At 46.6% G+C, this 18,824-nt stretch overlaps 1 protein-coding gene across 2 annotated transcripts in view; it reads right to left on the reverse strand.

Moving 5' to 3' along the window:
* DYNC2H1 (dynein cytoplasmic 2 heavy chain 1) overlaps positions 1–18,824 on the reverse strand; it is a 1,541,159-nt gene that overhangs the window by 328,961 nt on the left and 1,193,374 nt on the right. For both annotated transcript variants that reach the window (XM_069202358.1, XM_069202357.1), the window contains 2 exons: positions 16,051–16,176; positions 13,855–13,965 (listed from right to left, as the gene is read on the reverse strand). In XM_069202358.1, the coding sequence (XP_069058459.1) occupies positions 13,855–13,965; positions 16,051–16,176 (237 nt within the window). The remainder of the gene's footprint in view (positions 1–13,854; positions 13,966–16,050; positions 16,177–18,824) is intronic.

Here is an 18,824-nt window from a genome sequence, read left to right on the forward strand (position 1 = left end):
CCCACCACACACCAGGCCAGCTTCCTACACTTGTGCTGTGCATAGGGGCATTGATGAGCTGAAAGAAGCCGATGATGCTCATGTTGCCGAGGAGCGAGGCAGAGTTTGATAGTCCGGGTCTTCTAGGTGAAAGTTCAGGTCCCCCAGGAAGATTAGTGATTGGAGTGGATTGCGAGGGGTGCAAGTGTAGTCTGGGGTGAAGTTGTAGAAGTTGTAGCAGGACCCCAGGTCTGAAGTTAGGGTTCCTCTGATGGTGGTTTTGGTGTCAGGTGTGATCGGGAAGTTGAGGTGTTTCATTATCTGTGCTGTGTTGTATTGGGTGCTGGGTTCCTCTGATGGTGGTTTTGGTGTCAGGTTTGATCGGGAAGTTGAGGTGTTTCATTATCTGTGCTGTGCTGTGTTGTGTGGTCATCCAAGGCAGAGCAGTGGAGGGAGTCTTTGCCGTGTTTGTTGGGGCAATTGCACTGGATCATCTTGTATCCGGGGGGTGTTGCAGTGGCAATGTCTGGTGCCGATGTTTCAGTGATGAACATAATGTCGGGTGCAAGGGTGGGGATGGTGTCCCAGATTTCTATGGCATGCTTGCAGAAGGATCGGACATTCAGTAGTGGGCAGCAGAGTTGTGGTCTGTGGGAGGGTGTCGGCTGGGTGGAGACTGCAGTGGTTCCTTCGTCGCAGGAGAAGCAGCAGTAGTGGCAGGAGGTGGAATGGGGAAGAGGTGATGCTGTATTTCGAGCTGCGGGTCTTCATCCTGAGGTTTTTGATCTCATTGGAGGAGTACCGGTGCCAGCCTGCAGATCCAGGGGTCCTGACTCTGGGCGCGGTCCAGGCACGGCCGGGCACAGACGGGCTTGCCTTTGGTGTACCAGTGGCACAACGACCATTAAATAGGTCCTGGAGTGGGAGGGGCGGGAGGCAGGAGCGAAGAGGGTGGGAAGGAAAGGTGGGAAACGTGTTGGGGGCCTGAAGCACAGGAGAGGCGGGTTGGGCAGGGGAGGCAGTGGGAGCCTGACAGGGGCAAATTAACTGCAAGACAAGGCAGGTCAAGCAGAAGGCACTGCCCTGCAGGTGCTGTAAAGTGCTTTGCACTGCAAGTGTAAAGGGAGCGGTCAGAGGACCTGCTCCACTCCCACCTGTCCAGAATCCAAGTCCACTCGGGTTTCACCCCTCTAGGCCACCCCCAAGTTGCCTCCAGCCTCAGCACGCAGGCCCCCTCTCTCCCAGCCTTGTGGTGAGAGAAAACCCAACACCTCCAGCAACCACCCTTTGCATACAACCCAATCTGAAGTGGGTCACTGGTGCCAATGAAATCCCCCGGCGCCCCTGAGCTTTAATCCATCCTGGGTTCACCCCTGCTGGACTCCCCGACGACACCTGCAGCCTTAACACACAGGAATTCCTGACAGTGAGTGCTCATGGACGGAAAAATCCAACGCCTAAGGACACCCCTGCATCAGTCACACCTGGGCCCTGGAGAAAAGGACCAAAGGTGCACCTACGTCCCCAAGCACCTCAATTCTACAACCTACCTGTTTGTTGTCTGCGCCTGGCTTTCTAGTCAGAGCCCGCAGCCTGTCTTTATGAGGACCAATTCCTAATGAAAACAATTGGCACCCAACGCCTTGCTGCACCCTTGCACACGGCAATCTGGGGTGACCTACTGGAGTGGTTCTTATCAGTGCCCAGTACTTACCTTAACTCTCTGAGATTGGCCTTGTAAGTCGTTGTTAACCGTGTGCTTGCTGAACATTGGTTTTCTCCATAAGTTAACACTGAAGACTCTGAAATTGCACTGCGTCGATTTTTTAAACTAAAAAGTATTTATGCTTGAAAACCCACATACCTTGTAACAACATTCTTGGGTTTAAAGTATACATATACAAAAGTATTATTTTGCTAAATTGGTCTCGGATTTATTCTTTGAGTGTGGGTCTCATTTATTGCCTCTGTGAGTACAACAAATGCTTAGCACTGCCCTCTGATACGCTCAAATGCTCACCCACACTACCACAAACATAGAACATCAGTCCTATATACTTTTGTCTCTGCAAACCAATTAGGGATTCACTGGACTCTCTCCACAGTATACTTCTTTTCAGTGCACCATATAGAGAACCACCTCCCTACACTTGTGCATAAGCAGCTCCGCCCTCTCCCAAAGGCCATGAAAGACAAAAGCTTTAGTGTTCAGTGCATCAACCACCTCTAAGTATCTATTCAGGTAGGTTTTGGAATGGGTTGAGCTTCATCTTAACCAACAACATTATCACAACACAATACTATCAAACTGTCAAGGGTCAAGTGAGAAGACTGAAGTTTGGGAACAGTCTGTACTTTTTGCTACCTTCTTCTGAACTGCAGCTATAAAATGTGATATTCCCAAGTCTAACAAATGGGGTCCATAACAGATTTATTGTACAGAAGCAGTGGTTCAGCTGTATGTCTCACCTAAAGTTTGGGATCACTATGTACTTTTCTGTTACCTGCTTCTGAACCTGCTGCCATAAAATGTGGCTTTTCTCATGTTTCAAAAATGGGAACTATTTGAGAGTTATTTAAAAGTAGCAACGATTCAGCCGTAAGCCCTAAGGTTTGCAGAATCTCATTAAATGTATTTACTTCACTGGTGTATTTGCTGCTTCTTTGGCCACACAGATGATACAGGGAAATAACCCTACAGGAAGGGATCCAACAAAATTTCTTAGATCCAAATAAATAATCCAATGGTGTTTTGTAAACCCAAATATACCACTTATATAAAAGAACCCTGTGTCAACCTTTCCGTCATCATCCTCATCATAATCATTTTCCAGAATAGGCTCCCAAATTATTAAGGTCTTGGAACACCAGAGAGGGCTGAAAATCTTGCAAATCTGTAGTGGCATTGAGCTGTTATACGAACACCCCCTATCGTAAGTACTATATTCAAAGAAATATAGGAGTCTCACAGCGTCTTGTTCCAACCAATCACCTGTGTATTTTATAGTAGTTTAGAGCTAAGCTACAATTAGGAAAAATCATTACTTTAAAGAATATATGCTCATGTATGAACAAGGTTTACTATTTGTGTTGTTTTATTTAAATGTGCTGATATCCAAAGGCTGTTCTAAATACAAATAGCACAAATAAAAAATACAACATTTTAAATCTCAAAGATTTGGAGACCAAACAAACATTAGAGGCAGGCGAATAATCAGCAATGTTCCCCATGCAACAGCATAGAAATATATCAGTTCAGCAAAAGACAATGCATGTTTAATTTGCAGCACAACTTTTGTTTTTGTCTACTCTACTCAATCATCTGTTTTTGTCTTGTTAGTCTGTTCATTCGCTGTCACATAAAGAACTATGTTGATTATTCATGTGTCATGGGCAATGACAATGCTTGATTGCTGTGTCATGACATCTAGATTTCAATTGTTTTTGGTATATGTTCCATTAAATACAACCTACAGCTTAGTACATTTCACAAACAATGCAAACAGCAACTACTGTACATGAACTTATAGTGTTCCTGTTCTATTCAAACTAACATCTAAATATCTGATTGATTGAAACTAGATCTCTTTGAGATACAGGGTGATCTGGTATCTTTCAAGTTGACAACTGCTTTGCTTTCCTCTTTTTACATTCATGCAATTAACTGAGTTGGAAGCATAGATAAGTCTGGTGCAAATGGTTGCACACAGATCGCTGGCCTTTTCTTTGAATGGCTGCATTAGCTAGAGGTTGTTAGCTCTATTCTTGTTAGGTCTAGTGAAGGTTTCAGTAATGAAAATCGGAGCTCAAGCCCTGAGAGCTATGGCACAGGGCAGGCAGGATTAACTTGAGAAAATGTGTGTAACATAAAAAAATAGCAAAACAGTTAAAACGTGATAAAAAAATAATACAACACAATAAAAATCCCACTCCAATTTATAAAAAAGAGATTTTAATAAAAAAGGTTAATCTGGTAACCTCAAGAAAGCAGAGGTAGCAGAGAGATATCCCTAAAGGGTGCCCAATGTAGAACCTTGTTGGACAAGGGAAAGAATAAAGAGAAGAACTTAAGAGAGAGGAGCCTACAGAGGATAGACAGATTTGTCAAAGCACCATGCCACAAATTTCTTCCAATGAAAGGCATATACAGTTTTGGTTGAGGGATGCCTGGCAGCCAAGATGATGTTACAGACTTCAGGTGGCAGGTCAAAAGACGACAACTGTCGCCGCTCAATCTCCACACAAGGAGGCGGAGGGTGGACAGGTTTGGGTGGATGACTATCCCCTGCTGCTGCGACAGAAGATCCTCCCGAAGAGGCAGTCTGGTTGGAGGAGCTATGGCCATGTTCAATAGCTCGGGATACCAGACTCTTCGTGCCAAGTCCGGAGCCACCAGGACTACTTGGGCCCAATCTTGCCTTATCTTCAGAACTCTGGGCAGAAGTGGTATGGGCAGAAAGGTGTACAGGCCTGAATTCCACTCATGACGAAAAGTGCTGCTGAGCGAGTGCAGCCTTCGAAACTTCAGCGCGCAAAACAGCTGACATTGTGCGTTCTCTACGGAGGCAAACAAGTCTAACCAAGGTTCTCCCCACTGAAGGAAGAGACCTTGCGCAACCTCTGGATGGAGACGCCTTTCGTGATCGACCACGCATCGTCAGCTGAGTTTGTCTGCCCTGGCTTTCAGGAAGCCCGCCAGGTGTTGAACCACCAGGAAAACGCCCTGATGTTCCAGCCAAGTCCAAAGGCGAAGAGCCTCTTGACAAATGGTCCAAGATCCCACTCCGCCTTTTTGTTGCAGAACCACATGGCAATGGTGTTGTCTGTGAACACCTACAGTGCTTTCCTTTTGAGAGAGGGAAGAAATGCTTTTAATGCTTGTCGAATCGCTCGGAGCTCCAGAGGCCTCTGATCTCCGCCTCTCCCATGTGGCCGCCCCATCCCAGGAGTGACGGATCTGTCACTACTGTATGATCTGGTTGGGGAAAGAAGAGGGATCTGCATTTGACCCAATCATGATCTGTTAACCACCACTGCAGGTTTTTCACAGTTCATTCCGAGATCTGGACCTTGTCAGAGAGATTCCCCTGATGCTGCGCCCATTGGAACTTCAGGTCCCACTGCAGAGCCTGCATATGCCATCTGGCCTTTTAAGCTACCAGGATGCAGGAGGCCATGAGGCCCAGCATCCTCAGAGTCATTCTCACCTAAATCCAGGATAGAGGTTGAAACATCGGTATCATAGCCCGAATATCCTGAACTCGTTTTTCGGGAGGATATGCCCAAAACTGCACTGTATCCAGAACAGCTCCAATAAAAGGGAGCGTCTGAGAAGGAGTCTGGTGTGAATTCGTCACGTTGATAGTGAACCTCAGTGAATGCACAAGGTTTGCCTTAGTCTGGAGGTGGGAGACGGCTTCTGGGGCGAGTTCACCTTCAACAGCCAATCGTCAAGGTAGGGGAAGGTTGGAACCCCTAACCTGCGCAGGTGGGCTGCCACCACTACCATCACTTTCGTGAACACCCAAAGGGCACTGGTAAAGCCAAAAGGGAGCACGGTGAACTGAAAGTGATCGTGACCTACCACAAATCGTAGGTAACGTATGTGGGCCGGCAAGACGGGGATGTATAAGTATACATCTTGCAAGTCCAACACTACCATCTAGTCTCCTAGGGACAAGGGGCGAAGACCCATCTCCTTTTTCGGCACTAGAAAGTAGCGGGAATAACAACCAAAACCTATTTCTGTCAGAGGGACCCTCTCTATAGCTCCTTTGGCCAAATGGGCTAGGACTTTCTCACGGAGAAGTGTCATATGATCCTCCGATATGCGATTGTATGAAGGTGGCATGGCTGGAGGATATGTCTCGAAGTGGCGGGAGTAGCCCCTTCGAACGATCTGGAGGACCCACTTCTATGAGGTAATGGATTGCCATTGGACGAGGTGATGGCAAATCCTGCCACCAACTGGTTCCTGGTGTACCCGTGGACTAGGAAGGTTTAGAGGCTGAAGAGGGGGTAGAAGTGGACTGGGCTACCCACTGGCTCCCTGATCCCCAGAACATGGGATCCCACGTCCACGCATGGGCTGTACAGCATGCATGGGTTGATGGCTAGGAGGGAAAGTACGTGGTTGGATGCCCCTTCTGTAGCCACAAAAGGGGTGAAAGGTGGACTGCTGGGGTCTAGGAGCAGGTGCGAGGCCAAGGGACCAGGCCGTGGCTCGGGAATCCTTGAAGAGCTCGAGCGCGGAGTCCGCCTCGTCTCCAAAGAGACGTGTCCCATCAAAGGGCATGTCCATCAGAGATTGCTGGACATCCCCTGGGAAGCCAGATGTTCTCAGCCAGGCGTGGCATCTCAATGCCACCGTCGATGCAACCGATCTGCCCAGAGAGTCAGTCGTATCCAGTCCACAACTAATCAAGAACTTTGCTGCGTCCCTCCCATCTGTCACGGCTTGGGAAAGGACAGTCCGGGCCTCCTCCAGACCTCTAGGCAGCACTTGCGCGACCGTGTCCCAGAGAGTAAGGGAATAGCGGCCTGTAGGAAAGTACCATCTTGCCTGGCATGTTGTTTTAGTCTATGTGTCACTGGGACCCTGTCAGGCAGGGCCCCAGTGCTCATAAGTATGTGCCCTGTATGTGTTCCCTGTGTGATGCCTAACTGTCTCACTGAGGCTCTGCTAACCAGAACCTCAGTGGTTATGCTCTCTCTGCTTTCCAAATTTGTCACTAACAGGCTAGTGACCAATTTCACCAATTTACATTGGCATACTGGTACACCCATATAATTCCCTAGTATATGGTACTGAGGTACCCAGGATATTGGGGTTCCAGGAGATCCCTATGGGCTGCAGCATTTCTTTTGCCACCCATAGGGAGCTCTGACAATTCTTACACAGGCCTGCCAGTGCAGCCTGAGTGAAATAACGTTCACGTTATTTCACAGCCATTTACCACTGCACTTAAGTAACTTATAAGTCACCTATATGTCTAACCTTCACCTGGTGAAGGTTGGGTGCAAAATTACTTAGTGTGAGGGCACCCTGGCACTAGCCAAGGTGCCCCCACATCGTTCAGGGCAAATTCCCTGGACTTTGTGAGTGCGGGGACACCATTACACGCGTGCACTGTACATAGGTCACTACCTATGTACAGCGTCACAATGGTAACTCCGAACATGGCCATGTAACATGTCTAAGATCATGGAATTGTCACCCCAATGCCATTCTGGCATTGGGGGGACAATTCCATGATCCCCCGGGTCTCTAGCACAGAACCTGGGTACTGCCAAACTGCCTTTCCGGGGTCTCCACTGCAGCTGCTGCTGCTGCCAACCCCTCAGACAGGTTTCTGACCTCCTGGGGTCCAGGCAGCCCTGGCCCAGGAAGGCAGAACAAAGGACATCCTCTGAGAGAGGGTGTAACACCCTCTCCCTTTGGAAATAGGTGTGAAGGCTGGGGAGGAGTAGCCTCCCCCAGCCTCTGGAAATGCTTTGATGGGCACAGATGGTGCCCATCTCAGCATAAGCCAGTCTACACCGGTTTAGGGATCCCCCAGCCCTGCTCTTGCACAAAACTGGACAAATGAAAGGGGATTGACCACTCCCCTGACCTGCACCTCCCAGGGGAGGTGCCCAGAGCTCCTCCAGTGTGTCCCAGACCTCTGCCATCTTGGAAACAGAGGTGTCTGTGGCACACTGGACTGCTATGAGTGGCCAGTGCCAGCAGGTGACGTCAGAGACTCCTTCTGATAGGCTCTTACCTCTCTTAGTAGCCAATCCTCCTTCCTAGGTAGCCAAACCTCCTTTTCTGGCTATTTAGGGTCTCTGCTTTGGGGAATTCTTCAGATAACGAATGCAAGAGCTCACCAGAGTTCCTCTGCATCTCCCTCTTCACCTTCTGCCAAAGGATCGACCGCTGACTGCTCAGGACGCCTGCAAAACCGCAACAAAGTAGCAAGGTGACTACTAGCAACCTTGTATCGCTTCATCCTGCCGGCTTTCTCGACTGTTTCCAGGTGGTGCATGCTCTGGGGGTAGCCTGCCTCCTTCTTGCACCAGGAGCTCTGAAGAAATCTCCAGTGGGTCGACGGAATCTTCCCCCTGCAACCGCAGGCAACAAAAGACTGCATCACCGGTCCTCTGGGTCCCCTCTCAGCACGATGAGCATGGTCCCTGGAACTCAGCAACTCTGTCCAAGTGACTCCCACAGTCCAGTAACCCTTCAGTCCAAGTTTGGTGGAGGTAAGTCCTTGCCTCCCCACGCTAGACTACATTGCTGGGTACCACGTGATTTGCAGCTGCTCCAGCTCCTGTGCACTCTTCCAGGATTTCCTTCATGCACAGCCAAGCCTGGGTCCCCGACACTCTAACCTGCAGTGCACAACCTTCTGAGTTGTCCTCCGGCGTCGTGGGACTCCCTGTTGTGACTTCGCATGGACTCCGGTTCACTCTTCTTCCAAGTGCCTGTTCAGGTACTTCTACGGGTGCTGCCTGCTTCTGTGAGGGCTCCCTGACTTGCTGGGCGCCCCCTCTGTCTCCTCATCCAAGTGGCGACATCCTGGTCCCTCCTGGGCCCCAGCAGCATCCAAAAACCCTAACCGCACCCCTTGCTGCTAGCAAGGCTTGTTTGTGGTCTTTCTGCGTGGGAACACCTCTGCAAGCTTCTTCACGACGTGGGACATCCATCCTCCAAAGGGGAAGTTCCTAGTCCTCTTCGTTCTTGCAGGACACTAAGCTTCTTCCAACAGGTGGCAGCTTCCTTGCACCCTCAGCTGGCATTTCTTGGGCTCCTGCCCACTCTCGACACTGTCGCGACTCATGGACTTGGTCCCCTTGTCTTACAGGTACTCAGGTCCGGAAATCCACTGTTGTTGCATTGCTGGTGTTTGTTCTCCTTGCAGAATCCCCCTATCACGACTTCTGTGCTCTCTGGGGGTAGTAGGTGCAGTTTACACCTACCTTTCAGTGTCTTGGGGTGGGCTATTTTTCTAACCCTCACAGTTTTCTTACAGTCCCAGCGACCCTCTACAAGCTCACATAGGTTTGCGGTCCATTTGTGGTTCGCATTCCACTTTTGGAGTATATGGTTTGTGTTGCCCCTATACCTATGTGCTCCTATTGCAATCTTTTGTAACTTTACACTGCTTGCATTACTTTTCTTGCTATAACCTGCATAATTTTGGTTTGTGTACATATATATTGTGTATATTTCTCATCCTCATACTGAGGGTACTCACTGAGATACTTTTGGCATATTGTCCTAAAAATAAAGTACCTTTATTTTTAGTATATATCTGTGTATTGTGTTTTCTTATGATATTGTGCATATGACACCAGTGGTATAGTAGGAGCTTTACATGTCTCCTAGTTCAGCCTAAGCTGCTTTGCCATAGCTACCTTCTATCAGCCTAAGCTGCTAGAAACACCTCTTCTACACTAATAAGGGATAACTGGACCTGGCACAAGGTGTAAGTACCTCTGGTACCCACTACAAGCCAGGCCAGCCTCCTACACGGCCCAAAAGGCCTGCGGTGTTCACAGACTGCAGTGCTAGATTGGTGGAAGAAAACATATTTTTCCCCAAGTTGTCTAGTCTTTTTGATTCCATATCCAGGGGTGCGGTAGAGAATGCACCTGATGAAGATGAAGCCTGGATGACAAGGCTCTCAGGTGTGGGATGTTGAGTGAGGAACTTGGGATCTGATGGTGCAGGTCTATGGCGGCGTGCAATCGTCCTATTCACAGGAGCCCCTGTGATGGGTCTGGACCAGGTACCCAGAGGACGTCCGTCAGTACTTCATTAAATGGGAGAAGAGGTTCGGAAGAGGAAGAACCTGGTTGGAGCACCTAGGTTAGGAGATTAGTTCTAACCTCCAGAGAAGGAAGCTCGAGGTCCAAGAACTCAGACGCCCTTCTTACCACCATAGAGTAAGAAGCTCCCTCCTCAGTAGCCATGGAAGGGGGAGAGAGCATGCCAGCATCAGGGGAGGTGTCCAGACCACTGGCCTCACCCAATTCCTCTACCAAGTCCATGTTAGGGTCAAGCTGGTATTCCAACGGGTCCAGCGGCCCCTCTACACTCTCCCCATATCCATACCCAACAGTATCAGGGTCCGGATCAACCCTGGGCCCAGTAGAGCCCATGGAGAATGCAATTGGCGTTGATTGACGCCATTCCGGTTCCGGGTTGCTGGGTATAAGTATAGGATCGACATTGTTTTGGGCACAATTGGGGGCGGGAGCATCAACATCTGACCTGACGCCGGGAAAGGTCAGGCTGGTACGACCGGCATCGGAACAGATCCAGAAGTGGATCCAGAGGGACCCTCCGGAGTTGGGGCTGAAGCTGACGACTTGGAACCCGAGAGGGCCCCTACTGACTCACCTGGGCCGAGGGCACTGAGGGTGGGTCAGTCTGCCCAAAAATGAGGTGCATGGCCTCAAAGAATTCCTTCTGCTGGGCAGGGGTGGCGCCGGCTCCCGGGAATTTGGGGAAACGTGGAGCGGACCCAGATGCATGCTCAGACGACGGCGGCCTAGAGCATCAACGCTCTTCCCGCGTCACATCATCCGATCGACGGGGTGAAGTCGAAGAACGTTTATCCTACAATGACTTATTTTTCTTGTGACCTGAATGCCCGAAGACTTCGAGGACGAAGAGTGGTGGTGACTCCGTGGTCGGCCTCAAGACCCTCCTCTCAAGCGAGATCGGGTGCAACGTGGAGTCAAGTGTCTGAGCGCCAGCAGCTTTAGTGACCGCTCCCTCAAAGCTTTCAGATTCATAGCCTGACACTCAAAGCACGACTTCAGGTTATGGTCGCGCTCCAAGCAATAGAGACACATGAGGTCCGGATCCATCACCCACATATTCTGGTGAAAGGAGTCACAGGGTTTGAAGCCGGTCTTACGTGACATCCCTTCGAAACAACCAGAACTTGTCACAAAAACTTAGACAAAAAGTTGCTGGCAGTCAAAAAATGACCGAGGTAGCTCTTTCTCCAGATCTGCACGAAGGCTGGCGCGGAAAGAAAAGAACTGACGTCAGCGTGCCGGGGTGGTGCCTATATATGTCATGACGTCATCACGACGACCACAACGCCAAAGACTCCCGCGAAGTCGACCAACGCCACCTAACGGCGTGCAGAGGTACTGCTCAAAGAAAAATCTCCGGATCCTAGCTGACACCTGGGGAAATTCTAAGGTAAGGAATCTGCAACTAGACGTCTCTATCAGATGTACTGGTTCTAACATACCTATTACAATTCCGACTTTACCAGTGAATTGCACTTCTAATAAATATATTAAAAAGTCCAAGAATGGCTCTTGTAGCTGTTTCTTATGCAAGGATAACAATAATAAATTTAATATGCTTCCCTATGGAAAACCTAACCTTGCCTCAGCTTTTGGGCCTTGACACTGTAAGGAAGTATTTAACATTAAACCTTTACATGTTCTACTTATAAAATGCCACACACCCTGCATTACTGACATTAAGGTCTACTAAGGGGTGACCTATTAATAAAAGAAGGGATTAGGAATGCCTAAAGTGGTTATATTGACAGACTGAATTAGCAGTTTTGCACAGATAGGCTATTGTCATAGGCCTGCACTCATGTTTACATTGTCACTGTAGTAGGTGCACAATGGGTGCACCCAGTCCACTGGTGACATTTAATTTACAGGTGTTGGGTGTGCTTTGTATCATATACTACCAACTTATAGGTAGGTTTAGTATGACAATTAGGAGTATACCAATGTCCTCATCTTTTAGGGGTCCCGGCACATGCCCTGGGCATTAGACAATAGTATCCCAGTAGGCAGAGTCTGCAAACCTACAATGAAATCTTGCAAAAAGTGAAGTGACCAAATGTAAAGGAGTGCTTTCCTGTACGAGGCCTTTCAGAAGCCTCAACTTTAAGTCTCAGTTTGTGCTTGTCTAAGAGTATAATCTGGTCCAAGGACAAATTTTGTTGAGCCAGTGTAGCACACCATGAGTAAGAAATTATTATTCTCAGCACCAGACGCGCGGTTTCTTTAGCAATTTAAGTGAGTTTTTTTTTTGGGAGGAGTGGTACTAGAGAGGACAGATAAATCCCAAAAAAGAGAAACATACTTTTGACCCTCTTACCTGAAGCAAAAGGGTCATAAAATGTTTTGCCTCATTATCTCGGACTGCTTATAAATGAATCTGACACAAGAGGAAGTCATATTTTACATCTGAAACCACATGCATGATTAATAGATATATATATCGACATTTGCTTCTTGTCTTGCATGCTGGTGTTAAAGGTGGGCATGCTTCAATGTAAACAACATGGCAAAATCCTGGAAAAAAGGTGCAAACCAAGAATACAGTTACCCAAGACTTCACATCTGCAGAAAAAGAAAGTACGCCATTGGCAACAGTGACAAGTTAGTGGTCTTGTAAAGTCAATTTTATGGTTATGGTGATGTAAGCAGATCCGTTGCTGGGGCGCCTGCAACTCTATCATCAGCTGAAGAGAGAATTTTCTGCTAAAGTTTTTTTTAGAACAAGGCTGTTGTCTGAGGAGATTCTGAATATGGGGAATCTGTAGAAAAATTATCCAGAACAGTCATGGTTAACATCATTTACATTAATCTTACTCATTGGGTGGATTTGAACCTACAGATGAACCAGGCTTGACAAATCACAAAATATCACTATTAATAAGAAGAATGTAAAAGTTTATAAGGATGTAAAAGAGCACAGCATACAACCTGGGACATTTCTCCAAGTCCAATATTTTTAGTCATACATGCATCCTACATCGCAGGTGTCTGAAGTAGGTCCAGGTTGATTTTCAACGTATACACAAAAAATAAATGTGGTTATATAGTTTGTGGTTAACTTGAAAATCTGGCATGAATCTGGTTTTCTTAGACAAATGTTGAACACATAATTACTTTATGCTTAATTTAGATGCAAATACACAAGACCTAACATTTATGCCCAATAACACAACTAGAGTAAAGTGCAAGAACAAACAAAAAGGGTTCCTGTGGGACTCTTTTGTTAACCAGTCAAAACAACTCTTTCTCAACATGTTTACTTCATTTATTTTCCAAAGTATGTATAGTATATAATATAAAGACAAAATAAGTGCCGAAGGGGCAGTGCTCAAAGGTGCAGTGATGTGCAATTTATTTTTACAATGATACATACACACAGGTCGGATCAGTCTTAGCATTTCATAAAGATCGAGACTTCAATCCATAATCATTGATTACTATTCACAACTGATTGCATCTCAGATAATTCCATTAAAATGTCAACGTTTTGACCCTGTACAGAATTTACAAGGGTATATTCAGGACACTAACATGCCGTCTGGCAAGACACCTACTGAGGCAGAATGTAGAGAGAGGATTTTAAGTACATACATCAGACAAATCTGTGAGCATCATACATGTACTGGAGTGGGTATAGCTAGCCAGAGACCAATTAGTTATAACCACCCAAGTACATATATGATGCACACTGCCTGGAGGAAGGCCTCTTATTATTAGGTATTGGCTCATTAGGACAGATCAGTCTGACAATGCACTTCTCTGCACCTTTGAGCACCGTGCTGACTGCACCTATTTTGTTTATATAAGATATACTATAACTATTTTGGAGAATATATAAAGTAAAAATGTTAGGAGACAGAGTTATATTGCCTGGTTAACAAAAGAGGCCCACAGAACCATTTTTGTTAATTCTTATTTTATACAGATTGCATGGTTTCAGCAGCCACATATACATCTAAAAAACTGATATTATTTAGAAGAAACTACAAATATTTCCATTCTTAAAACAAAGTATGTAAAAAGATAATAAGCAGACAAACCAGTGGTCCATTAGAATCCTACCTCATATGTTATCTTCAAACTTGTCTGAAGCAAAATGGGAGTGAATTTTTGATGAACTTCAGCTGTTAGCCAAAGGCGGAAATTTGATTTTGGTTGAAGAGTATTCAATTCCTATTGGATATATTAAACCATATTATTACACTGGACAAACAACGTTTTGGCAAAAAAAGACAAAGCACATCATAATCACTATGGGATTAAAGTGGATCCTATTCTACCTCTCATTAATAGCTGCATCAACCACCACACCACTGAATGGGTAAATTGCTTGGCTTTCATCTGAATGCCATTCACTGAAAAGAATGGGTTTTGGGGGAGTGCAAGAGCTAACGAGAGAGAAGAGAGAGAGGCAAAAAAAACTTAAAAATTCACTGAAAAACAAAGGTTAAAGGGACGTAATAGTTAGGAAATATAAATTTAAAAAACCTTAAAAATTCACTGAAAAAAAAGCAAAGGTTAAAGTGACGTAATAGTTAGGCTGACATTTCAAATGTACAAAACCATAGAAATTCAGCAATTATAGTTACCTCACCTAACTATAACTTACGCCCCGCAATGCACTGCTTATGACCTCACATATTACATCACTCAAGACATGGTCAGTGATATCACTGACGACATCATTCATGACATCTCAAATACCTGGATACTTAAATAAATGGAAAATCAGTGACTGTTCTTTATTTCTCAAGCCCTCCCAGCTCTCCTGGAAAAGGCCCAGAAGCACTACCACAGGTTCATCAGGTATGGTAGCACCATCAAATCTTTATTTGCTACGAGAACATCCTTCCAATATGTGGATATGCGTGGATATTCCCTCCAATTATGACCTGGATATCCATTGATCCATAACCCCTGCAACACTTATCGGACACTCCCTGACACATATTACATAGTGTGTCTGGCTTTAGATACCAAAGCATTATTACATGGAGTGAGATGTATCCCTAGATAGTTCAGTGACAGTACTGCAGACCTAAAGGGGGTTTCCACAACTGATCGTGAGGTCTGAATGAGTAACAGTTCAGACTTCTTTGAGTTCATTTTATACCCAGATACTGCTCTGAAGTCAGCAGAAGGGTTGGGGAGGGGGAGGACAGAGGGTCAACGAGGGATAGGAATATGTCACCTACAAATAGGGAAATTGTATGGGTAATAGCTGCAAATGCAAGGCCTCTTAGTTTCTCTATTTGGCTGATCGCTGTTGGTAATGGCTTAAGGCCATCACAAACAGGGTGATCCCGCAACCTTGTGCTGTGCCAATCTGTATCCTGAATGTTTCTGAGAATATGAGAATACCCTTTGAACATAATTGTGACTTTCAGATCTGTGCATGGGGCTGTGACCCTTTTAATACAGTTTTCTCCCATTCCGCATTTCATCATAAAATTCATGTGAAAAAATTATGGCCCTCATTCTGACCTTGGCGGGCGGCGGAGGCCGCCCGCCAAAGTCCCGCCGTCAGGTTACCGTTCCGCGGTCGAAAGACCGCGGCGGTAATTCTGACTTTCCCGCTGGGCTGGCGGGCGGTCGCCTTCAGACCGCCAGCCAGCCCAGCGGGAAAGAGGCTTCCACGATGAAGCCGGCTCGGAATCGAGCCGGCGGAGTGGAAGCTGTGCGACGGGTGCAGTTGCACCCGTCGCGTATTTCACTGTCTGCGCAGCAGACAGTGAAATACATGTAGGGGCCCTCTTACGGGGGCCCCTGCAATGCCCATGCCAGTGGCATGGGCACTGCAGGGGCCCCCAGGGGCCCCGCGACCCCCCCTACCGCCATCCGGATCTCGGCGGTCCGACCGCCGGGATCTGGATGGCGGTAGGGGGGGTCGGAATCCCCGCGGCGGTGCAGCAAGCTGCGCCGCCGCGGAGGATTCAATGGGGCCGCGGTACACTGGCGGGACCCCGCCAGTGGTGCCGGTCCGACCGCGGCTTTACCGCCGCGGTCGGAATCCCCATTGGAGCACCGCCGGCCTGTCGGCGGTGCTCCCGCGGTCCTCCGCCCTGGCGGTCAAAGACCGCCAGGGTCAGAATGACCACCTATGTATTTTGATTGATTAAACTAAACAATATCTACATGATTTCACTAAACTGCATTTAAAAAAAAGTAAATAAAAAGTTATGAAACCAAGTGAAATTGAATTGTTATTAAACATTGACTCCAGACATCAGTGAGTGTAATAAGGCTTTATTTACTTACTTTTTCTAGTGTAGGAAGCCAAGCAATAACAAGATGTAAATTCTTTAAACACAGCCATTCCCCTTCTCTTGCACATTCCTTTAACATCTGAATGGCCAGGTCAGCCTGACCCTGACCCATAGCAACCTGTAGGAGGGATTATTTTAAGAGTAAATTCACATTGTATGCGAACACTGAAGGGAGAAAAGCATTACTGACAACTTGCAAAAACAAACATACTCCTTCTATAAAGAAGTCAGTCTTACATCTATATAACTTCATCTACCCGACTTGGAGAAGTAATAGGAATATCACATTTTAGAAGACAGCGTCTCCATATCATTTATTCTTAATAATAACTAAAATACTTTTCGTCTCTGTAGGACACTGCAAATACTAATGTGGTTAGTAAAAGCCAATGTGATAACTTTATTGATTATGTAAACTGCAAAATAACAGAATAATGTGTATGACATCTCTGCTACTGCATCAAATAGAAATGTATCGAGAGTTAAAGTGAAGTATACAGTAACTAGTGAAGAGCAACAGTCATGAGTTCTAGCACCACATAGGCGTGGTGTGCACATTTTTCTTTGTTCTCATACATTTCCCATAAAGCCTCTCTCGTTGAAAATAGGTAAATAACAAGGAACAACTTGTGTGTGAAAAGTTGCTAAAGTCACACAAAGTGGAAAAGATATGCACAGACATGGGTCCCGTGCTCACTGTGCCACTGGATTCAAGCTAGCCTGGCTGATGAACGGTGATACCTCGAAACTGGTCCCTGGATGCTTGATTCCGGTCCAGGGAGGACCTGGCCTGGCAGTTCAGGCCTGACTGTTCCCATGGGGAATAGGGTCAAAACTGATTTTAATGTGGCTGGGTCCAACCTGGGGTGGCATGGTGAGCAAAAGAACTATGGATTAAACCCAGATATGTGACTGGGGGTGAGTGTTTAAAAAGTTTCAGCACTCCGTCCATCATCCTTTTGTGTTGAAAAAGCAGCTATAGCTGCCAGATGTAATCTTATGGAAGTGTATGCTAAGCTTGCTTTCTGCAAATGATGAAGATATAAAAGAATGCCATGCACTGATACTATGACGGGGGGCAATTGTCTGGATATATAGTAGCAGACAAAGCTTTTCCATTTTTCTGCATAACATGCTCTGATAGTAGGTTTACATGCCTCTTTAAGAATATCCATGCATTCTTTAAGTAGTTCAAGATATCCAAACTCTATGGCTTCAGGAGCCATATCACGAGGTTCAATTCCTTGGGATTTGGGTACCTGATTTGACCATGGTGATGAGTGACAAGATCCGATTTTAGTCTCATAAGGAACGAATGATAGCTCTAGTAGAGTAGTGAGCCATGGCTGTCTGGCCCTTGTGGGGGCCACTAGTATCAATCTGAGGGATGTTTGCCTGAGCTTCCGAACTAGAAAGAAAGGAGGAGAGGTGGCAAATATCTCTGACCAGTTCATCCATAGAGCATTGCCCTTGGACTGAGTGTGTGGAAACCTGGAGGCCAAGTGTGGGCATTTTGTGTTTTCTTTTGTTGCAAGTAGGTCTATATCTGGAAACTCCCACTTTTGGAAGTAGGGAAACACGACTTGAGGGTGGAGTTCCCATTTGTGGACTTGTTGCTGCATCCTGCTGAAGACATTGGCAAGGTTCTTGTGTGTCCCTTGGAAGTGTTAGACTAGCAGGTAAATGTTGTGGGATATGGCTCAGTGCCAGATTGTCTGTGAAAACAAGAGTGTGGCAGAAAGTGTGCCCCCTGTACATGCACATAATACATTGTTGTCAAGTTGTCTGTGCATATGAGGACTACCTTGTTGATGAGGTGAAGTACAAATGCTTTGAGCACTAGGTGAAGAGCTAGAAGCTCTAGGTAATGGATTTGTATAGTATGATGTGTGGGATCCCAGAGACTCTGTACTGTGAGGTCCTGAAGGTGAGTCCCCCACCCTGTCTGAGAGGCATCCACTGTTAGAATGGTCTGTGGAACGGGGTCTAGGTAAAGCCGCCCCTTCAAGAGATTGGTTTTGTTCCACCATTGCATACAGTGATGGGTGCGGCTGTCTACCAACACTAGATCTTCTAAACAACCCTGTGCCTGAGACCATTGACATGCTAGACATTCCTGCTATTGACGCATGTGAGGACAGGAATGTGGCACGCTGGAAATGCAAGAGGAAAATCATGCCCAGAAGCCTCATGACATATTTTACTGTGCCTTGGTGAATGGGGTAAATTAGAGAGTTGTGGCTGAAAGTTTTGTATTCATGCTGCACTGGGGTAGACTAGTCCTAGTTGAGTGTTCAGAATGGCCCCTAGACAGGGCTGGATCTGAAGAGGATTCAGGTGCAACTTTTGGAAATTGATAGAGAAACCTAATTTATGAAGCATATCTATGGTGATTTGAGTGTGTGACAGACACTGTGTGAGGCTACTGGGTTTCATGAGCCTGTTGTTCAGACATGGGAAGAAGTGGATATTGTGTGTGTGCAAGTGAGCTAGACAATTGCCAGAAATATTTTGTGAAGACTCTTGGGACAGCTGGGACCCCGAAGGGAAGTACTTTGAATTGGTAATGTTGTCCTGCTATCACAAATCTGAGGTACTTGCGATGTGCTGAGTGTATAGGAATGTGAAAGTAGGCGTCCTTAGGATCTAGAGCTGACAGAAAGTCACCTTGTTGAAGCAGTGGGATCACGTCCTGAAGGGTGACCATGTGAAAATGTTCTGACAGGATGTAATGATTTAAAGGCTTGAGGTCTAGAAGAGGCCCTT

The sequence above is a fragment of the Pleurodeles waltl genome, chromosome 8 (genome assembly GCF_031143425.1).
Source record: "Pleurodeles waltl isolate 20211129_DDA chromosome 8, aPleWal1.hap1.20221129, whole genome shotgun sequence".
Taxonomy (NCBI): Eukaryota; Metazoa; Chordata; class Amphibia; order Caudata; family Salamandridae; genus Pleurodeles; species Pleurodeles waltl.